A 22,531-nucleotide genomic window follows, 5' to 3' on the forward strand; every position below is an offset into this window, starting at 1 on the left:
GATCCTCCCACCCTGGATAGGCCAATAAGGTCCCATTTGGCAACCATGGTACCATCCCCAGTAAACCCAGTGTCTCGGAGTCCCTGAGGGGAGTAGCCTGTGTTATCACCACCCCACCCCGGCCCGTGAAGTGATGAGTGCCAGAGGCTGACCATCACGGACGTTGGTACTCTGAGGTTATTCTGTCTGGGATTTGCATAAATGGCTCTAAGGTACCCTCCTGGGGGCAATATACATCTGTCCATGCAGTAAGCTGGTTTGTCTGGAGGAGAATACACCCAGTAGTTGATCGTCATGAGTTGAGTCGACCAATAATATCTCTGAATGTCAGGCAGGGCTATCCCTCAGTCATACCATTCACTGGTCAATTTAGCTATAGCTATCCTACCCTGACCACCATCCCAGAACAGGGTTTCGTGTTCATTTTCTATTGCTTTGAAGAAAGTCGCTGGGTTAGGGAAAGGCGTGTTGTGCAGGGCATAGAGAAAGTGGGCAAGGCCATCATCTTAAAGAATACTGCCCTACCCAGCATCGTTAATGACAAGGATCTCCAAAGATGGACATCACTTTTTAGCTGTGTCAACAAGGGAAGTAGGTTTCAGAAGTAGAATTGGGTGGGGTCTATGGTGATGTGGAAGCCCAGGTATCAGAAGCCATCTCTATGTAATTGTGCTTCATATCCTTAAGGCAAAAGAGGCGCTGGCCCTTTAATAATGTAAATCGTGGATTTCACCCAGTTTATGGTATAGCCAGAATACTGTCCGAACTGGGTCAGAATGTGCACGATTCTATCAAAAGTAGCGGGAGGATCCGCCACATAGAGCAAAATGTCATCAGACTAAAGTGATGTTCTGTCCTCCCACTGCTCTGTCCATCGCAGACCACGAACGAGCAGATCCATTCTGATCCAGGCTGCGAGTGGTTCTAGTACAAGAGCAAAATATAAGGGGCAGAATAGGTATCCCTGCAGAAAAATTCTTTAACAACTGTCCTGCAAAAAACATTTGAGAGAACACTGTCCTGCTATAAGAGGGTTTTGAAGGACTGTAGGGTTTGATCCCTAGCAACTCTTGTGGTTTAAAGAGAACTGAAGTCTGGCAGAGAATTTAATTTTGACAGGTCCTAAAACATAATGATACAATTCAGCGTACTGGTAGGGAATTATGGCCAGGACTTTAAGAGCAACACAAGAGTATAGGATATTAGTATTAGTTTACTCTGATAATCTAATATAGGGTGGTACGAGCATCAAACTAACAAGATCGGTTAGTGTATGTACCCTAAATAGCACAAAAAAAGATGTAAACATTTGCACGTATGCTGTATTTATGTAGTGCATGTCTAGCTGAAAGGCAGTGGAGCGCTGCACAGTGTGAAAGGAAAAGATACATTCAACAAGACAGTAGACAGTTGTACATGGTCAAAAGGCAAAGACAGAATAGAATAGGATAGAAACAAATTTATAGAGCGCAGGAAACACCCATAAAGCATTTTGTAACTATGAAACAAAACAAATGTTAAGAAGAGTCCACACAAGAATCCGACTAACAGAATAGAAACGTTTTAGTGCTTTTCTAGAAGCAAGATGAGAGAAAATAGTTTTAACCCTGGAGACAACGAATTCCATAACTGGCACACATACACAGAAAGGGATCTTCTACCTATCCTGGCCTTTGTGAACCTAGGGAGTGCAAACAAGAGAGAGTTACTGGCACAGAAGTTTTCCAGGCGTTGAAAAGCTAGAAGCTAAGGGAGACAAGGGGGCTTAAAGTTAATCACTTGCTTCACCAAGAGACAATGAGCTTTAATTTGTGCCAGCTTAATATGATCTTTTTGTAAACCCACAAGAGACAGGAAGTACAAAAATGTATACTCTCTGCAGCTAGTACAAAGCAGATTCTAGAGGACCCAAATAAGGAAAACTTTACTTACCCTGCAAGCATGTTTTTGTAGCGTGTAGTCCTGTAGATTCACATGCTCTGCATACTCCTCCCATCATGGAAGACATTATCAGTGAGCCCTGGATCAAGGGGTCAGTCACATGGGTCAGGGGGTCATATAGACTGCCTGGATCTTAAAAGGTTAGTGAAGACGTCTAAGAAGACTATGGTAGAGGCAAAGGAGGTGGAATTGATGGCAGAGATGGAGGAGGAGGGACATGATGAGGAGGGCTTATGCCTTGTCCCCATGTTTCTTTGCTGCCTGCTCCGAAGGGACACCCGGAAGATGGTTCTTCTTTGATGGCAAGCTTTTTCTTGTAGAGAGTGTTTCTGTTGGCTTCTGTGGAGTGGTTTCACTGCCACCTTTTGGGTGACAGGGAGAATGAAAAGGCACTTTTGTTAGGCATCGAGCTCTTCCTTGTGGTGCTTGTAGAATCAATGCCTCTAATTGTTTGGACCCAGCTGTCGACAAAGCTTTCAGCACCAATGGAATTTTTGGCATGAATGAGATCTTCAGCTACAGCTTTGGTGGGGCCTTTGGTGCCGGTTTGGAGTGTGAAGAGGGTGCTCCATGCTGATGGACAATGTGGGGCTCAATGACCTGGGGTGGGTGACAGAGGAATCACTTCAGCGCCTTCTCTTGATGCTGACCAGAGCCCAAAGGCAGAGGGAACCCAGGAGGCGGCAGTCTCTCCTGTCCGTGCTCGGTCTCCATCATCAGGTCCTTCAGGAACATGGCACTACCTCGGCATGTAACATTTTATACAATGGCGGCTTGGTCACATGGTCTCATATATGGATGTAGTACCTTTGACCCTGGGCGTTATCTCGAGGGCTCTAGTTCTTCAGCGCTGGCTTAATGGCCTCCTCTTCCTTGGGCTAACTCACTTTTGGGTACTGTCTCCAAACTGGTCTTTGGTTGGACAACTGGCACTTTACTGCCAGTAGGATCTTCTTTTCCAAAAATGCCCAGAGATTTGGAGAATGCTCTACTGGCTCCAAATAGAAAATCGAATCACCTTCAAGCTACTCACCCACACGCACAAAGCCATACACAACAGTGAACCGGCCCAACTGAACCACTGTGTCTCCTTCCACATCCCGCCAGATTCCTCCGCTCAACTGGCTCCGGCCACTATCCCTTGCATTCGAAAAAACACCGCTGGAGGACGATCCTTCTCCTACATCGCAGCAAAGAGCTGGAACAACCTGCCCCTATACCTCAGACAAAGCCCATCGCTCACCATCTTCAGGAAAAACCTCAAGACACTGCTCCTCGGATGAGGCTCCCCCCCACCCCCAAACTAGCGCCGTGAGACCCTCACGGGTGCATAGCTGCGCTTTACAGAAACTGATTGATTGATTGATTGAGGATGCCTGCTGAACAACCTTAATGTTTTTAGCCCCTGTTGCCTTAGGTACCTTGGGGCATTCTTCAAGCGGAAAGTGAGGCAAGGATCACAGGAAGCGTTTGTGTGGTGAGGGGGGAGGCACAGGTAGCGGCCATCGTGATGATCTGTCCACAGACACTTTCAGTTGCACCTGAGGCCATGCTGGAAAGGTGTCTGTCCCATCACCCACTTCTGGTCTGCATTCTCTAATGTCGATGATCGAGGGAGGATACGTGGCTGCAAATGCTTGTGGGAACGCCACCAGTGTCTGAGGCTCGATTATTGGTATTCGGTCCTCCAAAGGTGTACTGTGAAGTAGTGGACTGGTTTTCTGATGCAACTGTTTTTAAATTCAATTGCTTTGGCCCGAAGAAATGTGTGAGAAACACAACTAACTCTAAGCTTTCTCTAAGATGAAGCTGGTATCCATGTGCACGGTCACTAAAGGAGGAGTCACAGCATGTCTTGAGACTCGAAAATTCAACACTGGATGGCAGGAGCATGCTAAGCGTGTGTATCGCGCTCACAGAGGCTAAGAACAAAAAGTAACAATAATCTATCCTTGAGAGAGTACAGGCCACAATGACTTTACTATCCCAGTGCTGTGTAAGGAAAGGAAGCATACATTCAACAAGTGATGCGTGGTGTAGCTAGGTTCAGAAAGTGAAAGAGGAACGTTAAAGTGTATTAATGTAGTGCGCTGTAAACAGGTGTGTGTTCAGCACTTTCCTAAATTGGAGCAGGGTTGAAGTGGTCCTGGTGGATATGGGAATATCGTTCCAGGGCCTAAGTGCATTACCCAAGAAATGCTAGACAGGGCTGCCTATTTCATCCATTGTCACACTTACTTTGAACGAAAGCAACCTTAGGACCATGCAAATGCAAACAAAACACCTGGGTTATTATGTTCTTTCTAATGCTCCAGGCTCGGCAAACTCTGAATGCCCTGAAGTCCATCACATTTTATAAGAGGTTCATATTATTTAACAATTATGGAATCTGCTGGGCTGCCTCTGCTGAAGGTTGGTTCTGGGATTGGGGAGTGCTGCAGAAGCATCCGGAATCATACATTTTATAGTATGCATTCAAATGTGAGCCATGAGTTGGATGCACTCTGGTGTTCAACTCTGATTACAAAGGACGGCAGTGCATATTTGTCAAGTAATACAAGGGACACAGTTGGCTCTGAATGACCGAGCTTCTAAGTACAAGGAGACTAAGCACAGCTCTCTTTTTCACATTCCTGAAACATGTCTGATGCGGTAAACTGCAAATCTGGACCAGAATACCCTGGGAAGCATAGGGGACCCTGAATTGTAAGTACTGCATGATTCCACTAAAGAAACAAAGAGTCAAGGGAAAATATTTTTTCAGCTCCTAAGTGGTAGAATGAAAATGAGCTAAATGATAGCATTTTTCTCAGACTGCTGTTCTTTTTGTTGATACTTCGCTATGCCCTTGTACTAGCATATTTGGCATATTATATCAAAAAGATAGTTCACAACTACTGGACAGCTAGTTTTTGCGAGTTTGTGGAAGGCCTTTAAAATTACTTTTGAAACATTTTTAAGCATCTGCTTCATTATCCAACTGAAATGTTTTGTTTGCTGCATTTTAGATTAATATCATCTTTGTAACAGACTGTATGATTGCTCTTTATGCCTCAAATATAAGTACTATTAGTCAGTGCTGACCATGATGAACTGAGTTGTTGCTTGATCAGTCTTGCAGTGCTTTAAGGATATAATTGATGGACAAGTTAAACTATGCCCCATTAGTGCTTCTCCCAAAGCATGTATAATGGCATTTGTAGAACCACATATTTAAATACCGTGAGCCCAACGTCCATAACTCTTGTGGTGGATTCTGCTTGATCAAATGCCATATGTATAAGCTCATAAGCAATGTGTCTTCTTTCTGCACTGACCAGTGAAGATCCAAAATCTGCTTGGTTTATTCTACTTCTTAATGTTTCAATGATGATGGGTCTTGTGAAAGATTTTCACTTGGATATGCCTTTTTACCCCCCAAAATACCATACTCTGCATTTCTATGCAGTGGGATAAGTACTGATCCACCAGTACGTTTCCTGTCCCAACACTGACAGATACTATGCTTGAGAATGCTTGTGGGTAAGTGTCAACACACAGGGAAATGCACAATCAGTCCAAATGCTTTAGAAAAATCATGTCTCATCTAAGAACAGAAACTACTAATGGATACCAAGCAAAGAGCAAGTTACACACACTTATTGGTTTTTTTTATTCATCACACTATCTTGCTGCAGATTCATCCTCAAGCAATATGTTGAGGCATCAGCCTGGATCTATCAAATAAGTATACAATTCAGTAATGTGGTACTAAAGAGTGCCCCTTCTGCACACAGAAGGTTTCGGGTATTACAGCCTGATGTGTGGACAGCACAGTGACATCTTTGTCTGTAGGTCACAACCACAGAAATGTTCCTTCGCAACAAGCCCACTTCATCCACCTATTTAAGTGCATTGCGTTGTATCATTTATCAGAATGAATACTTGAAAACTGGCACCAATGGGAGAAATGCCCTAAGGACAAGTAAAAAAGTGTGCACCTCTAAACTATTAACTTGAACCCTGTTCTCCCTTGTTCCCTAGAGCTGTAAGGGACCCCCAGTCAAGAAAGTTGTTTCACTGTGCCCTGAAGTGTCACTGAAGAAAAGACCTCCCTTGAAGCCTCTCCTGAGGAACTGGAAAAATGTATTAGGCAATCAAGCACACTAAACACAAAAAGAAATCCATAGTGTAGATTGTAGGCATATCAGAATTACCGTATTATAGAATCTAACACTGCTTGTAGAAAGAAGTCCTTCCCAAAGGGTGTATCCGAGAATGACCCAATGAAATGGACCCTATTAGTAGAGGTGAGATTCCCCTGGATTTAGCAAAGAATGAGACTGTGGAGAATTTTTTTGGCACAACTTCAGGGGAAATCACCCTATCCTCTGATTTATGGCCATTACTCTCTTTGCCAATGCCACCATCTCAAATTTCAGTTCTGGACTAACGAGGTCTAAAATGCAGAAATTCACAACTGGGTGGACCCACCCTTTTTTGCACACCAAAAAATATCTGAGAGTAGCATGCCAAAATCAGTAGCATGCAGTTACATTGTTCACCGAAATGTGTGAGAGCTAGCAAGGCAGAAGAACCAGGGGGAAGAAGGAATTAATGTAACTTAACAGGAGAACAGAAGGGTGTTCTAGACAGGAATTCTGATGCCCTTTTGTCCACAAGGGTTTCTTGTACCTTCAGCATTCACTCAATAAAGTGGTGTTGCATTTCCCAAGTGTGGACGACAAAGAGTTTTGTGGCTGTAAGCTTCTACCTGTCCTTCTGCACTGGGCATGCTAAAAAGCTTACTTTGATGTCTGCAGTTATGGTAGCTGGTGCACTGTGGAATATTACCTACTTAAATTCCGATAATGCTGGCGGAATTGCATCAGAAGATAAGCAAGTCCCAGAAATTACCAAGCATGTCTGCATATTAGAACTTATACGCCGCTTGATCTGGCTAAGGCATGGATCATGGCAGAATTGGTATATAGGCCACTTTTTGGCCATTTTTCCCAGCATTTATCCCATCCTTCACCAATCTGAGAAGGGCCCTTGCATGGTCTGATAGAAGCTAAGTTACCATGTCTGCCATCTCCTATAAGCTGTAGGAGTCATTTGTGCAAGAAGCAAACACAGATTTTATGGGCAGGCTGCCAAAAGCACGTGATCTCCTTTTCGGTGGCTTTAATCAACTGTAAGTCCCTTTCAGGAGCGTTGGTCAAAAAGGCATTAGGGTGGACTTAAGCCGAGGAACATTTCACCACTAAACTCTCAAGTGTGGGTGTACATTGAGATATGTTGAGTCCTACAGCGCAGGTCTGTGCTTCCTATTCGCCCGCTGGCCTGTGCGCTACTAGGGTTGCAGCTTCATCGAGCCTGCCAAACGCTGATCAATTTGGGCATTTTAAAGGGAAGGAGAGGCTCAGTTGTCTGACCCTCACATTGAGGAGCATCTGTAATGATGTAACATTAAGAGAATTACAGGTCTAGCACCTCCGCTGCCTTTTTGTAGTACCTCCTTAAAGAGGTTTGATCTTTCGAAGAAGATACACTAAGCAGATGAGAATCACCATAATTGGTGGGGGGGCGGTGGTCTATACCACTTGTTTACTGCAACTCTATTAAAAAGTAATGTCACATTTAAGAGGAAGCAGGTCTAGTTTAGCCCTACTATTAACATGTTCATCCCTGTTGAGATCACGGGAGCCAAGAGCACTACAGATGGACCCAAACAAGACATTACAGTGTGCAATTATTTATGGAGGATTGGAAATTTTTTTGGCAGACAGCTCGTCGTCTGAAAAGATAGCTATCACCCCTGTTTTGGCAGTCTTCAAAACTACATCAGTGAAGAGTACTGACTAAATATTAGAAGCCAACAGAGCATGTTTTGCACCAAACATCAATGGAGGTGAGGACCATAGCATAGTTATTTCCATCCTTAAGACCCCAGTGGCATCAAGCAAGGACTAGCCTCAGCAGAGGCAAATGTTGATGGACTGTAAGGCTTTTAGGACACAAGCCAGAAGCTGCAGCTATAGGCATGGTAACGGAGTCTGTGAGTAATGTTCAGAGAGTGAGCAGGAATAGACATTGACTTTAGTGCAGGGTTGTCAAACATCTGTAACATGACCATTGGGATACACTTGATCACAGCAAGAAATAGGAAAGCTAACCTTATGCTTTTTTGACTGTCATATTCCCAAGACGTAAACAGGCTCCAATGTCAAATTCAGTGGTTTAACCGAGGTCAAACAGCAGTGGCAATGTTACTTGGATCCTGACCCAGATTTATAATGGGGGAAGGAGGAGTATGTTTTGAGCTTGTTTTCTTTGCATTTGTCACTCGGCATGGCGAGAAGAGAGGTCATTCTTTTACAAAAAACGACTTCATGGGTTAGTTGGCTGACTATGCACAGTAGAGTGAATCTCTACCACATTTTCTTGCAGGTGATGGACTGAAAAAGGTTTTGACTCTTCTCTTCACAACTGCTTTTAGTGTAGACTTCAACACAAAGACTGCATGATCCAATATTATGGTTAAGGAACAAACACCAAATGCACAAGATCTGATGTTCAACCGTGGTATTTGCCTCCAACATACGCCATCAGCATTAGAAATTTGGAGGCAACATGTGAGGAATCAGCAAAAACTCAAAAAAATGACTTTTTGGAAAAACACTGCAGGAAAATAAGGAAAACTGCATTTTGGCATCGGTGGAGCAAAAAAGGAAATGAAACCACCAGGATAGGCTTGGTGCTTATGGAGCAATTGCTTCTATTGCTTCACTTTTAAGAAAGAGGTCCAAGCAGGTCCTTAGCTTGCACCAGCTTGTGCTAGATGGATGAGTAACATCACATTTTCTGGACCCAATCCCACACCCTGAAGCATTACTTATTAGTAAGACACCAGTGGGAAGAAGCATCTTCAGCTGAATTAGTCTGCCTTGGCGTTCAGAGAGCCCGCCAGGTATTGAACTACCAAGGATATGCCCTGATGTTTCTGCCATGTTCAGAGATGCAGGGCCTCTTGAAAAAGGGTCCACAACGCAATGCCACATGGCAGTGGTGTTATCCGTGAACACCTGCACTAACATTCCCTTCATAGAGGGAAGGAAAGCTTTCCATGCCCTCCGGACCACCCGGGGATCCAGAAGAGATCTAGGTTTATGATGAGTCTAGATTCTGCTGGAGACCATTGGTTTATGGTCTCCATCTCTCTCAGATGCCCGCCGTTCCACGCCCAGGAGTGACGCATCAGTCACCCCTGTCAGATCTGGTTGAGGAAGGGAGAGGGGTCTGCCGCTGACACAATTGCAGTTTGTTAACCACCACTGCACATCTTTTGCAGAGTCTGAAACATCGGTATCTATCCTGCACTCGCAGTTTGAGAGGAGAGGCCCAAAACTTTACCAAGTCTGGAACAGCTCCAATATAAGAGAGTACCTAAGAGGGAGTAAGGTGTGACTTCAACACGTTGATAGTGAACCCCAGTGAATGCAGGAGGTCAGCCGTAGCCCAGAGGTGGGAGACAACAGCCTGGGTGGAAACCACCTTCAACAGCCAGTCATCGAGATAGAGAAAGACTGGCACCCCTGATCTCTGCAGGTGAGCTGCAACCATTGCCATCGCCTTGGTGAACACCCGAGTAGCATTGGTAAGGCCAAAAAGGAGCACAGTGAACTGAAAGTGCTCATGGACCAACATGAACTACAGGTAACGCCTGTGGGCAGGCAAGGCAGGAACATGGAAATTTGCAATCCAATGTACAATGCTTGTACTTTTATCATTATTCTTGTAATCGAAATAAAGGAAATTCAAATTCAATTACAAAATTCATGCAATTCAATGCTACCATCCAGTGTCCCTGGCCCAGGGCAGACAGGACTTGAGCTAGTGTGAGCATTTTGAACTTCTTCTTGAAGAAGAAATTGAGAGGGTGCAGGTCTATATGGTGGCCGTAAAAGGAGACGCTGGTCTGTAGATGAAAGATTGAATACGTTTATTCTCAGCTACAGGTTGTAGCCACAGTTTCTCATCCAACTCCACCAATGTGCCGCTCCAACTGCCTTCTCAACATTGTACAATCCATCCTTAAACACATACAGAACCATCTTCATCAAACATTTCACATTCCAATATCAGCCCAAGATCCCACAGTTTAGGATAGGAGAAGGCCTCCATCCTTTTTGGGCACCAGGAACTAGCGGGAATAGTAACCAAGACCTACTTCTGAAGTCAGCACTCTCTCAATGGCTTCCTTGGCCAACAGAGCAGTCAATTCCTGACGGAGCAAGGAAAGATGGTCCTCAGTCAGCCTGTTGCAAAGCAGGTGGCATGGGTGGGGTTAGTCACAAAGAGGAGGGGGTAGTCCCTGCGGACAATCTACAGAACCCATCAGTCGGAGGTTCTAGGCCAGTGGGGGCAGGTGAATGTGTACCATGCCTCTCAATGGGTGCCCATGATGGTAAGAGGCAAACTGTAAGGGATTGGAGGCTGCGAGGGGTATGGTGCCCTGCCCAACCTCTGGCTGTCCAACCCACGAGTTTCTGAGTATCGTGTCCTCGGGATCGAGGAGGCTGGGTAGCTTGCATGCTGCTATGGCTGGGTGGGTTTAGACTGGGACGGATGCCCCTTTCATGGCCACAAAAGGCAGATTGGGGGTGGCAAGCAGCTAAGGATTTGCCTTTGAAGAGATAGGAGTCATCAAACGGTATGTCCATAAGCCACCCTTAGACATCCCCTGAAAAGCCAGTCGTTCTCAGCCTGGAATGGTGGCGTAGGCCACTTTTGAGGAAGCCACTCTGCCTAGCGAGTCAATGGTATCCATTCCACATCTGATTGTGAACATTAGCTGCATCTCTCCCATCTGATACAGCCTTGGAGAGTATGGCAAGGGCCTCCCCTGGAATCATGGTCAGCACCTGTGCAACTAAATCCCATAGAGCATGGGAGTAACGGACCAAAAGCCATGCAGTGTTCATGGACCATAGTGCCAGGCTGGTGGGATTAAACGTCTTCTTCCCCAACGTGTCCTGCCTCTTGGATTCCCTATCCAGGGATTACAGGGAATGTGCCAGTATTTACATATGAGGTAGAGGTTTGGACCACGATAGGGAATGTGCCAGGATTTACATATGAAATAGAGGCTTGGGCCACTAAGCTGTCCAGGGTAGGGTGTTATGTGAAGAAATTAGTGTCCCCTGGGGTGAGATGGTGGTGGCAGGCACTTGTCCTGTTCACAGGAGCCCCTCTACTGGGCACAGAGCAGGTTTCAAGCAGGACATCAGAAAGGGCTTCACTGAAAGGGAGAAGCAGTTCTGAGGGGTTCACTCCCTGTTGCAGCACAACGTCAAAACGTTCATCTTGACTGCCACAGCCACCCTCACCACCATTGTAAAGGATGCTCCCTCCTCCATAGCTGTGGTGGGGGAGAAAGCATGCTAGTTTCTAGAGAAGTGTCCAGTCCACTGGCCTCTGCCAAGTCCTCACACCAGTCCATGTTTGTGTCTAGAGGCCAGTATTCCTCAGGGTCCAGCAACCCTTCCCAATCCTCCTTGAGTTCTAGCCCATAGGAATAGGGCTCAGGCTCCGACCTGGAAGACATGGCTCCAGTCTGCATCATAGTTGGCATCGGGCGACATCCCTTCAGCTTCATGTTGGGGATCACAATAGGGACACATCCACCGGGAGCGTCGGCAGAGGGAACAGCACTGGGAAAGGTTGAGGTGGTACAACCAGTGGCGGTCCAGATCAAACTTTGGATCCAAGGGGCCTGACTGGTGCCAGGGCCACAGCCTCAGGAGTTGAACCAGTAGGGGTTCTTCCGGAGCCCAAGGGACCCAGAGGCGCACCAGCCTGGATGGGCTGTTCAATAATTAATTGCATGGCCTCCTAAAACGCTCAGAGAAGCTCAGAGACGTCCCAGGTGCTGGCTCAACAACAGAGCCAGGCCTTGTATGTCGACGCTCCCTCATCTCGTCAGTCGACACACGAGGCAAAGTCGAAGCTCTCTCTGACTTCTTGCTTTTTATCTTTTTGTGGGACTTACCCAAGTGGCCCGACGACTTGGAATGTGAGGAGGATCATGGACTCCACGACCGATCACGGAATCTTCCTGTCAAGCGGGACTGACAGCGTTGCAACAGCACTCGTCAGGCAGCAAGGAGCGTGAGGAATCGCTCTCTCAAGGCCTTGGGGTGCATGACACGGTAATCAGCAGTCCTTCGCATTGTGATTGCGCTCAAAGCAATAGAGGCAACCAAGGCGCATGTCCGTCACCGAAATCTGTCGATGACAGGAGCAGCAGGGCTTGAAGTCGGTCTTCCTAGTGTACATCTGAGCGACACCAGAAGATGAGCTCTTGAAAAACTTTGACAAAAAGTCCAAAAAGCAAAGTCAAACAGTGACTGAAGGGGTAGCTCTCTTTTTATCTGCACTGTGCTGGTGCTGCAAGAAAGGCACTGATGCCAGAGCACTAGGATGGTGCTTACCGACACTGCAAACGTCACATCTGGCACGGATGCCACCACCACGCAGAGCAGACTAGAGCCATCTACCGGTGCCCAGGAGATACTCATCTCAAAAAATGTACAGATCCAGTCTGGCGACGATGGAGATAGTTATAAGGTAAGGAAACTGCGGCTAGCAGTCTCAATCACATACAAAAGTTTTTTTTTATCACTTGCCTTGAAATGTGCACAATGGTGTTTCTGGGAATCAGGGCACAGATCCCAGAAATAAAAGTCAGATTTTAAGGTGTTTACATCAATACCATGGAAACTTATCAATCACAGACAATACAGAACAACCACTACTCAAACAAAATTTGATGTTAAATGATAATACTGCTGGATATACAAACTGAAAATACTTGAATAGTACACTATTATCTGAACTTTTATTTAATGTGGTTAGCAGATTTCAAAAACATTAATACTTTTAACACTTTCATTATATTTAAGTTTTAAACATCACATTTGTATTTAATTACACACAACACTGTCACGTAAGTTGGGAATAAAAATATTCTCCCCTTGACTTTATTTTATGGTCTACCGTTCAGCCTTGAAAAAAAGCATGCTTAATGTATAAAACGTACTGGCAGGCTCTTCAATATGGTCCTGGGCAGCAAATTAACAACATACTGATAGTAAATACGTGACACTAAATAAACAGGCATTCTATACTTAATAGGATAGAATACTTATTCATTGAGGCGATTTATCCTTTCTCGTAATTCACAAGTGGTATGCACGTCGAGGAGGGCAGCACTTTTGCATGCTTACATTCTTGACAGGGTGTAGGCATACCTTTTAGCACCTATTTTCCTTCTTCAGAAAACAGGGGATTCTCTTACCTTGCGTGCCAGGATTTTTCTTTTTTTCTTCTCTTCTTCCGATCCATGGTGTGACTGAGCTCGTGTCAGTCTTCTGTGTTGGTAAAGCTGTAACAGTCAATGCAAGGTGAAAGAAAGGTCACTGATAAATCAATGGATGCATGGCGTTCAGATGACCAATCACAGGCATGCATTCAAAACATTATTCTCTACGTTTAAGTGGTTATTCACATAAGGCCCACATTATAGATCAGTCACTATATGCTTGCTAACCTGCTGGGATGAGTACTGCCATTTTAACAGCTTGAAAAACCTATCTACCTGCAAAAGTGCTTACAGTTTATGGCAAACAAAGAGGTGAAAACAGGACTAAGGAAGTTACCAGCTTCTGTTCGTCGACTAGTCGCTTTTCAATGCATTCTTTGGCTGTTTTCAAGGCCTCCTTCAACTTTGTGGGAATCTGAAATTAAAAGGAAAAACTAAATACTGTAGAAAAGACATGTTTAGAATGCAGGCTTTTACCATACCACCTCTTTTAAATAAACACGGTCTCTGTCACCCCCACAGACCCTCCCCCCACACACAGATACACACAGAAAAACTAAACCAAGTCAGATACATAAAACTGAGCTGCAGTCTTAGAATGCACATCAGAACTCCCAACAAGTTAAAAAAAACTTGGATCAATTCCTCTGAAAAAAATGACTGATGGTCATAGTGATTGCCTGAACAGATTGTTAATCAAATGTGCAATGAAAAAAGCGAATGGAGTCTCTGAAGTAACATCCTAGCTTTTAATACATACCACTTCATGTGGTGGCTAGTTCTGGGTTTTAGAGCTTCATGTAAACACAGACGGAATCATGTCCTACTTGAGTAATATGAAGACTAACTGGACAACAATTAGTGTTGCAAGGAAATAAATTGGTCGACGTTTGGTGGCAAATTGTAGCATGAGTATTAGAGGAGTAAGTGTAGGTCTGGCAGAAATTAGCCCCTTTCTCCTGGTGACAGCCTGACCATAGCCAAAGATATGAATATGAAAACTGTTTTTCAGTAATTTAAAGGGAATCCTTCCAAAATGTCCCTAATGGAACAGGGGGTTGATAAAGACTACACCAAAGGCAAAGTTAATTAAGGTAGTTATAACAGATGCCATTGATGGTGACCATAAAACAAACTCCCAAGAAGAGAATATAGGATGTTGGTAAAGTGAAAGAAAAGGGTCAGTAATAAAAAAATGGGAAAGACTAGTGGAGTGGGACACAGTAAAAATATAAGAGACTTTTGGGTATTTGTTACCAAATGGTCAGTAGAAGAAGAGGTTTAGCTAGACAGTGCCATAACAGTGGCAGTCTGGCATACTTATTTTCACCCCTACATGAGAAAATTTGCAGCAATGGAGGGACATAGCTACATTTAAATGAGGTTTATACTACACCTCCTCCTTTCCCACTGACAGGAAATTTTAAAGAAAATCGATAGGCCCTTACAAGGCACAACAGCAAAGCAACTAGGCCTGATTTTTTTTCCAGGCAAGCAAACGAAATGTACCAGAGATACGAGGCACCTCTTTTGCAAAACACTTTCACACAACATAGAGTTCATTAACTAAGGAAAAAGAAGTATCAGTGTGCTATAGCCCAATTTCCCTTTTAAATGCCCAGACAAACTTTTGGCATAGTTCTATACAAGAGAGTACATAAGAGATTTGAGAATGAGGGAATACTGGTAACTCACCAACATGGATTGCAGGCAAATAAGGATACTATAGATCAAACATTACACCTTTACATATCGCTTTTAAGAGCAGAACATGGCAACTCCGAAAAAATACAAGATGTACATTGAGCAAAAGGAATAAATTGTGGCTTAATATTATTAAAATGGGCATTGAAAAGGGATTCCTATCCTGCCTCTGTGGCTGTATGATGGAAAATGACTTCTGTTAAGAGGAAGATGCAGAAGAGAGAGAATAGAACATTGTGGGCTAGGTAGAGCAGTTTCCCCAGGGTGAGTACTGTCACCCCAACTATTTTCCAACATGACACAAGATTATGTTCTGTCAGGTTCTCTCTTGTTGGCCCAATGAATCAGCTTGCCCAAGGACTAAAAATAATAGCCACTTAATATTATTTGTGCACCATGCAGTCCCGATAGCTGAAAGGATATCCTGAAGAGACTGTCAAGCTTGCTTGAGAATTTTGTTTGTGGGGAAAAAAATAAAGATCAATATAACTCAGAGAAAGGTGATGAGGATAAGCACTTGAAAATGAGTAAAACATTTTTTTTGTTATTTAAGGGAAAGCTGAACAGGTTAACTCATCTGATTTGTAAGTAATTGATATCCCGTAGAAGGCAAAACAAAACTATACCTATATTGAAAAAGTATAATGGGGAACCTTGAGATCTGCATAATAAATGGGGACATCTTGTAGAAGCAATAATGGAACGTATTCTGTCAAATCAGTGACAAAAGCTTGTTATGGAACAGCAGTGTGGGGGCCATAATCTTTACAAAGGGAAACTGATTTCCGAAAGCATATTTAATGAGATAATTCTTGGCATACCACAGCATTTTGTGCCCACTCTGAAATAGACTTAGATTACTTTCATTTATGTTGGTGAAAGGAAACCTTTATATGCTGGGTTAACATTTTGGAGAAACGTGAATCTACCTTACATTTATGCTAATGTAAGAGATATGTAACTCAATGTTCCCTCTGAAGAGTCCATGATTTAGATATATTGGGAATTATTTATCTATGTTAAAAAATGTTTTACTTGGTCAGTGACTTAGGTCCTGGCACCTAGCTAAGACGATAAAATAGAGAAGAAAATACTGAAACCTAGAAAGATTAAATCTGTTCAGTGATATAGTCCTAATGACCAAGAGGAGAGACCTATAGATGGCTTTCATTTCTATATAGAAGATAGGATTCTGATCCCAGAGGTATGTATGAAGTTACTTCCAACAAAATGTATGCAGACAATATGGCAAAAAAAGACTTGCTTAAAATCTAACCAACGGGGGCGTGGCCAAGATGGAAGACGGTTAGGACATGTTACTCCATCTCTCTGTCTCCACCAATAACTCGGCCCTGCTGAACACTCCATCTGTTGCCAAAAAGTGATTCCATGGCCCTCGTATATATTGTGCTGTGCGGGCTGGATGAAAAAACGGCCCGGCGCGAGACGCATACAAGAGCCTGGGGCTGCACGTGGCAAGATGGTGGCCGCCACAGTCCACTGACTGTGGCCGGAGATCGGCAGACAGCTGATCTAACCTGGACAATCGAAGTAGCGGATCAGCCTCACTCACCCGCACCACAGCCTGGTGAACGCAAACCTCCGTCAGGGCAGGCAACATGCCCCAGAGCAGGAACATTGCGGCTGCAGTGATGGTGAAACCTACAACGTCGCACCTGCCCTCGACGATTCCAGAGGCCCTGTGCTATAGCTACAGAGAGGGATACTGTAGCTGCCTCCTTCGGGGGAGGGCTGGCCGCCAGGGCTTTTATCTGCCTGATGCACTGCAATGCTGCACCTGGTCGCGATGGGCTCCCATCGGACTCGAGGGGCCTGGAGGCATTACCCCTAAGAGCCTGATAGCCAGGGTGCCAGCTGCCAGGGCTCCAATGAGACTGGCCCTTATCGCTGTGCACCCTGGGCCCCTGCTAAATTGGCCACAACGGTGTAAGCCCACGGCAATACATGAGCATGTGAGTGGAAAGAAGAGGATGTAACCAGCGGTTTGCCAGTGCCACCAGCGGTGTCATTAGCCTACAACTCCTACACTTGAATTCTGTCGCACAGGGTGAACTCAAGAGTTTGGGGCATGCATAGGTCCCCATGGTGGGCACAGCAATAGAGGACAGTGAAGAAGAGAAAGAGGCCAGCGGCCTGCTCCACAACTCAGAGCTCTTGGAGAGGAGCGGGAAACAAACGTGCAGGTCAGCTCTTGGCTCGCTTTTGGCTCACAGGGATTTAGATTTTACTTGGCGACCAAGCCGATTAGCCATGCCCGAGTCGCAGAGGGAAGATGCTTCGGTAGACTAACACCATTACTATAGCTATTATCGCATCGCCTCTGTAGAGTTTGACGTGCCCCATAACACCCGCGGGAACCCGAGGCAGAGAGGGAGCCCCACTGGCAAACTGGTGACCGAGTGTGTGGTTCGGACCCTGCCATGACAGAACAGGCGGTCATGGCATCAGCCAGGATGAAGAAAACGCTCCCTGAAAGATATGCTAACTAAGCTGACAGGACCACCTGTCAACTACTGGGCCGGAGCCTCTGCCAGGGACTGAGGACACAGAGGGGCCAATGTCCCGGTCCTTCCTCAAGGCTTTGTCGCATCCCTTTGTGATGACCGCCAGACAGTCACAAAAGACTTATAAAGTGATCTTAGGCAGGTCCCTCAGGACCTGGAGGAGATGGGCACAAGAGTCTTCACCCTTGAATTTAATGAAACCAGATGAGGAGATGGAACTGTTGCAGCAAGAGGTAATCAGACTACAGGAATAATTGATGATCTTACAGACCCAGGCTGAGGATGTGGAAAATTGATCACGGTGGAAAAACATCCGCATAAGAGGGGTGCCGACCAATGCGGAGGGTGGCAACTTAGCTGCATATGTTAGAACTCTTTTTCTCCACATTCTTGAAGCACCAGCGGACAAGAAGATAACGCTTAAATCCACAGAGTGGGCCTACCGAAAACAGAGCCAACACCTCCAGCAGAGATATTAGTCTGCATCCATGATTTCCAGCTGAAGGAATACTCTGCAAAACTTGTGACCTGCAGCTGTTGCTCTTCAGCGGTCATAGGCCTGCATTGTAACAGGACTTATTGGCTTTCATCTTGCAAAAGCGCTGTGCCTTCCAGCTGGTGACCACTCATCTGAGGAACACCGTTTTTCCTACTCTTGGGGCCACCCATTCTGGATCATCTTTCACATGGATGGTAAACTTCACCAAATCTGAACGCTTATGGAGGGCTGCCAGGTGCTTGGCATCAAGGAATCCCCCAAGAACAGACAGCAAGCGACCCTCCCGGGCGGAAATACCTGTCAGCGCTCACGCTGGCAAAGAGGCAACTCTTCTCCTGAAAAGCTAAAACCCGACCCAGAGACTATGGCCCTGGACAGATGATCAGTATTGGAGACCCTGACTGGGGAGGCAGACAGATCGGCTGCACTGTGAAGCTGTTGGGAATCCAGTGCTAGCAATATTACTTAGAGCAGGTGGGGGGGAAGCGGAGACTGGAAGACCTTGAGCCATAGTACAGACTCGTAACCTTTTTTTCCCAGTGGGACATTTCACTATTCTGAGATTTTCATCCTCTTGATGAAGTTGCTCTATTAATGTTTGCTGCTGTTACGGTTATTAGGGGGAGGGTACTCAAAGTTTGCGTGGCTGCACCAGATCACTGTCACAGTCACACACAAACTCGACAGGACTGAGTTGGGCAACGGGGATGGGGGGGAACCCCTCCGGGACATCATAGCTTTATTCCACAATTTGCTCTATGCATACTGGCATTAGGATCATACCCATAATGTAAAGGGACTAAATAACCCAATCAAGAGCTGCCCCATCCTCTCTTATCTCGACCAGTCTAGAGTAGATTTGTGTCTGCTTCAGGAGACCCACTTAATGACTAGCGATTGGCACAGACTGAGATCTTGTGCCTTCCCCCAACAATTTTTGTCGTCTGGCCCTACCAAGTCAGCAGGAGTAGCCCTTCTGTTGTCCCACTCCTTCTGAGGCAAGGTTGGGGCAAAGCTCGCAGAAAATGAAGGCTGCCTGCTTGCATACACAATAAGTGTGGGGATTATACTTTCACACTAGGGTCCCTCCAAACCCCAAATGATAGGGGTAGGCAAAGTTTCTGTGCAAGACGGTGTCCGAGACAATGACCGTTCAAGATAGGTTGGTGCTACTGGGAGGAGATCTAAACCTCATATTCAACAAGTCCACACAGCGCTACAGCAACACTGGGGCCCTGTCCAGGGAGGGCATACATTGGCTACAGGGGATGGGCTTAAGAGATATTTGGCACAAACAACACCTGCACACACAAGATAACACCTTTTATTCCCACACTCACAAAACATATGCCCGTCTTGACCACTTCCTAGGGACCAAGGAACTACATGTTTTAACAGTAAGATCAGAGATCAAACCACATTCCCTGTGCAGATCATGCTGCACTATTCCTTACCCTCAATCTACCCCCAGTACAACACCCTTCCTGGTTGTGGAGGATGCAGGGAAACTCTGGTTACAAAGACAAGCCATGGTAGATAGGCTCAAAAAGGCAATGACAGACTTCTTGGAAATCAATGACAGGGTTGACATTCCCATTGCCACACTCCGGGAAACCCTGAAGGTTGTCATGCATGAGGAAATCACTGCTGTTTCTGCGGCGGATAACAAACTTCATAGGGAAATGAGAGATCGCTTTCAATGACAGATACTGGAGCTCGAGCGCATTCACAAATGTACGGGTGCCCCGAGGGTCGGGAGACAACTTGAGTCGGCTAGAGAGTAACTGGCAGGTACTGATCTAGATCAGGCTGAATATGCTGCCCTGTGGTTATGTCACTACTCTTACGTCGGAAGGACAGATGTGGGCATCTATTGGCTAACAGGCTCAGGGGCAGGCTACTGGGATGCAATCTCTCCAAGCCTTGGATGGCTCAAAAATCATGGGCGATGACCACATAGCAGTCGCCTTTCAGGATTTCTACAAGCAGTTATACATGGGACAGGAGTTGGACTCAGATAGCCACAGCCTCTGTCTTACAGGGGCGCACACATCACAGGCTCTCCTCCAAGCAGGCAGACACCCTTGACTACTCGATACAAACTGAAGAAGTTATTTCAGCCATCACTCAGCAGAAATCCCTGAAATCGCCAGGTCTGGGTGGTTTTCCAGCACTCTTTTATAAAAACCCTTCTGGTCCACACTAGCCCCCATTATAACCCTATTATTTAATTTGAATACCGGCCCAGATACTGTCATGCCCACGATGTTAGATGCCGCAGTTGTAATCATCTGTAAACCAGGGAAAGACTAGCAACACCGCAGCTCCTATCATCAGATATTCCTTCTCACCGTGGACATCAAACTCTTTACTAGTATACTAGAAGCTTGTTTGGGGCCCCTGATGCTGGGCCTGATTGCCCTGGACCAGGCAGGCTTTGTACCCGGCAGACAGTGTAGGAATAACACCAAAATATTTTACATCTCACATATAATACCAAGCACTCTTGACGGGAAATCATGCTGTTAGCTCTAGATGTAAAGAAGGTGTTTGATCCGGTTCATTGGCCCCATCTCGAAGCTACCCTCACTCGCTTCAGCATTGGTGAGCGTTTCCAAACATGGATCCTTAGCATCTAGGACTATCTCATAGCGACTGTGCGGCTGAACGGGCACACTTCTGAACCAGTTACTATTGGTAGGGGCATAAGGCAGGGATGCCCCCTTTCACTCCTGTTTTTTGTCCTTTATATAGAACCTATGACCCAACGTGTCCTGGATAATCCTGCTATCACTGGAGCCACATTTAGGGAGACGGAACATATCATAAGCCTTTACGCAGACGATGTCTTGAGGGCATTAGACAATGCGACTATGGCCCTCCTGTTTTTCTGGCTGAATTGGAGACTTATGGAAGAGTGGCGGATTCCGTGGCAATGTCCATAAATCCTAGGCCCTTAATCCCTTGATCTTCAAAGCAACAGTCGGACAGCTTGCAAAGCAGTATCCGATTCAATGGGTGACTAACTATTACATACCTAGGGATCCATTCCTGTGACCTGACCCTCAACTACGGGCCCTTGCTAGGACAAATCAGACAGGATCTTTCTTGGTGGAAACAATATAGGCTTTTTTAGCTTGCTAGGGTGGCTGCCTTTAAGATTACCATTTTGCCCAAGATCTCGTTTTAATTCCACATCCTACCGGTGACGCCTTGGACAGACATGATCCATTCCTTGCAGAGGGAGATGAACCACTTCGTCTGGGCAGAGGGTCGTTTACGGATGTGACAGGACCATAGTTATAGACTTCCAAGCGAAGGAGGTTTGGATATCCCAAATTTTCTGCAATATTTCCAGGTGACTCAACTTCAGTATTTGGTAGAATGGGGCCGGGATAAATCTGTTAAGCACTAGTTATCGATGGACCGGGCCATGGCTGGGCAGTACTTTTGGAAGGTCCCCTTCCCTAAGAAGATATATATATTTTTTTTATAAGGTCAGAGGAGTCTTTATTCCTCTCCAGTCACTAAGGCCACCATGGAGGTAAGGGGAAGCCTACTCCCTTTCAACCAACTTTGTACTGATTATGGCCTCCCTGAATCACAGAGGTTGTGGTACTTTTAGGTTCAGTACTGGCTCACATACCAGACCATACATCCGGGGACACAGAAGCCTCTTGCACTTTTTGAGAAATGGTTAGTTACGAAAACTTCAGATCGCTGTCTAGTTACCGAGTTGTGTGAAATTTTGCGCCACGCACCAACACTCACTAAAACAGCAGGCCAGAGGAGGTGGGAAATGCTATTAGGGAGACCTCTGACACAAAAGGAGTGGGAGGAGGTATATTTCAGGGTACGACATACCACCTACAATGCAGTCAGCGTGCAGACTACCACCAAGATAGTCACATACTGGTATCCTACCCAGCTATGCTTACAAAAGGGTAATCCGACACAGTCTGCTGATTGCTGGAGGGGCTGCGGCTCCCCTGGGACACTGCTCTACTTGTTATGGGACTGCCCTAAGCTTCCAAAATACTGGGATACCATTTAAGATGATACTGGCACACATTAAGATATGCAGCTCCCATGGTTCACCACATAGACCGTCTTGGGGCTTTCCAATGCACTCACATTCCCACTCAAATCCCGGAGGATTTGGAGTGGGGTAAGGGACACATCCTAACGAATCTGGGAAGACTACACGGCTATGGTATATTTTAGGGATGGAGAAAATTACACTCACCCTTAGTGCACAGGGAGACTCCTGTAGGGAGCTTTGGAGTCCCTAGGAGTTCCAAGAACTCATGTGCCCTAGGTATTTCTGCCTTTTATGCCTGACTGATGATACTGCCCCTCCCCGCCCAGCATCATCTCTGTAGACATATCACTGACAGGGGATAGACAGCTGCATTTTCTATGTTGTAGCATGAGGACTACCAGGGTGGAGGGGGGTGAATAGCAGTAGGGAGGATTTTCAGTTGGTTGAAGTATTGT

The 22,531-nt window shown here is 45.6% G+C and overlaps 1 protein-coding gene across 4 annotated transcripts in view; it reads right to left on the reverse strand.

The window, feature by feature from the left end:
• Nucleotides 1–22,531, reverse strand: part of PXK (PX domain containing serine/threonine kinase like) — a 317,799-nt gene that overhangs the window by 61,953 nt on the left and 233,315 nt on the right. For all 4 annotated transcript variants that reach the window (XM_069206554.1, XM_069206556.1, XM_069206555.1 and 1 more), the window contains exons 14-15: nt 13,644–13,721; nt 13,283–13,369 (exon numbers count right to left, since the gene is read on the reverse strand). In XM_069206554.1, the coding sequence (XP_069062655.1) occupies nt 13,283–13,369; nt 13,644–13,721 (165 nt within the window). The remainder of the gene's footprint in view (nt 1–13,282; nt 13,370–13,643; nt 13,722–22,531) is intronic.

The sequence above is a fragment of the Pleurodeles waltl genome, chromosome 9 (genome assembly GCF_031143425.1).
Source record: "Pleurodeles waltl isolate 20211129_DDA chromosome 9, aPleWal1.hap1.20221129, whole genome shotgun sequence".
In the NCBI taxonomy this organism is placed as follows: domain Eukaryota; kingdom Metazoa; phylum Chordata; class Amphibia; order Caudata; family Salamandridae; genus Pleurodeles; species Pleurodeles waltl.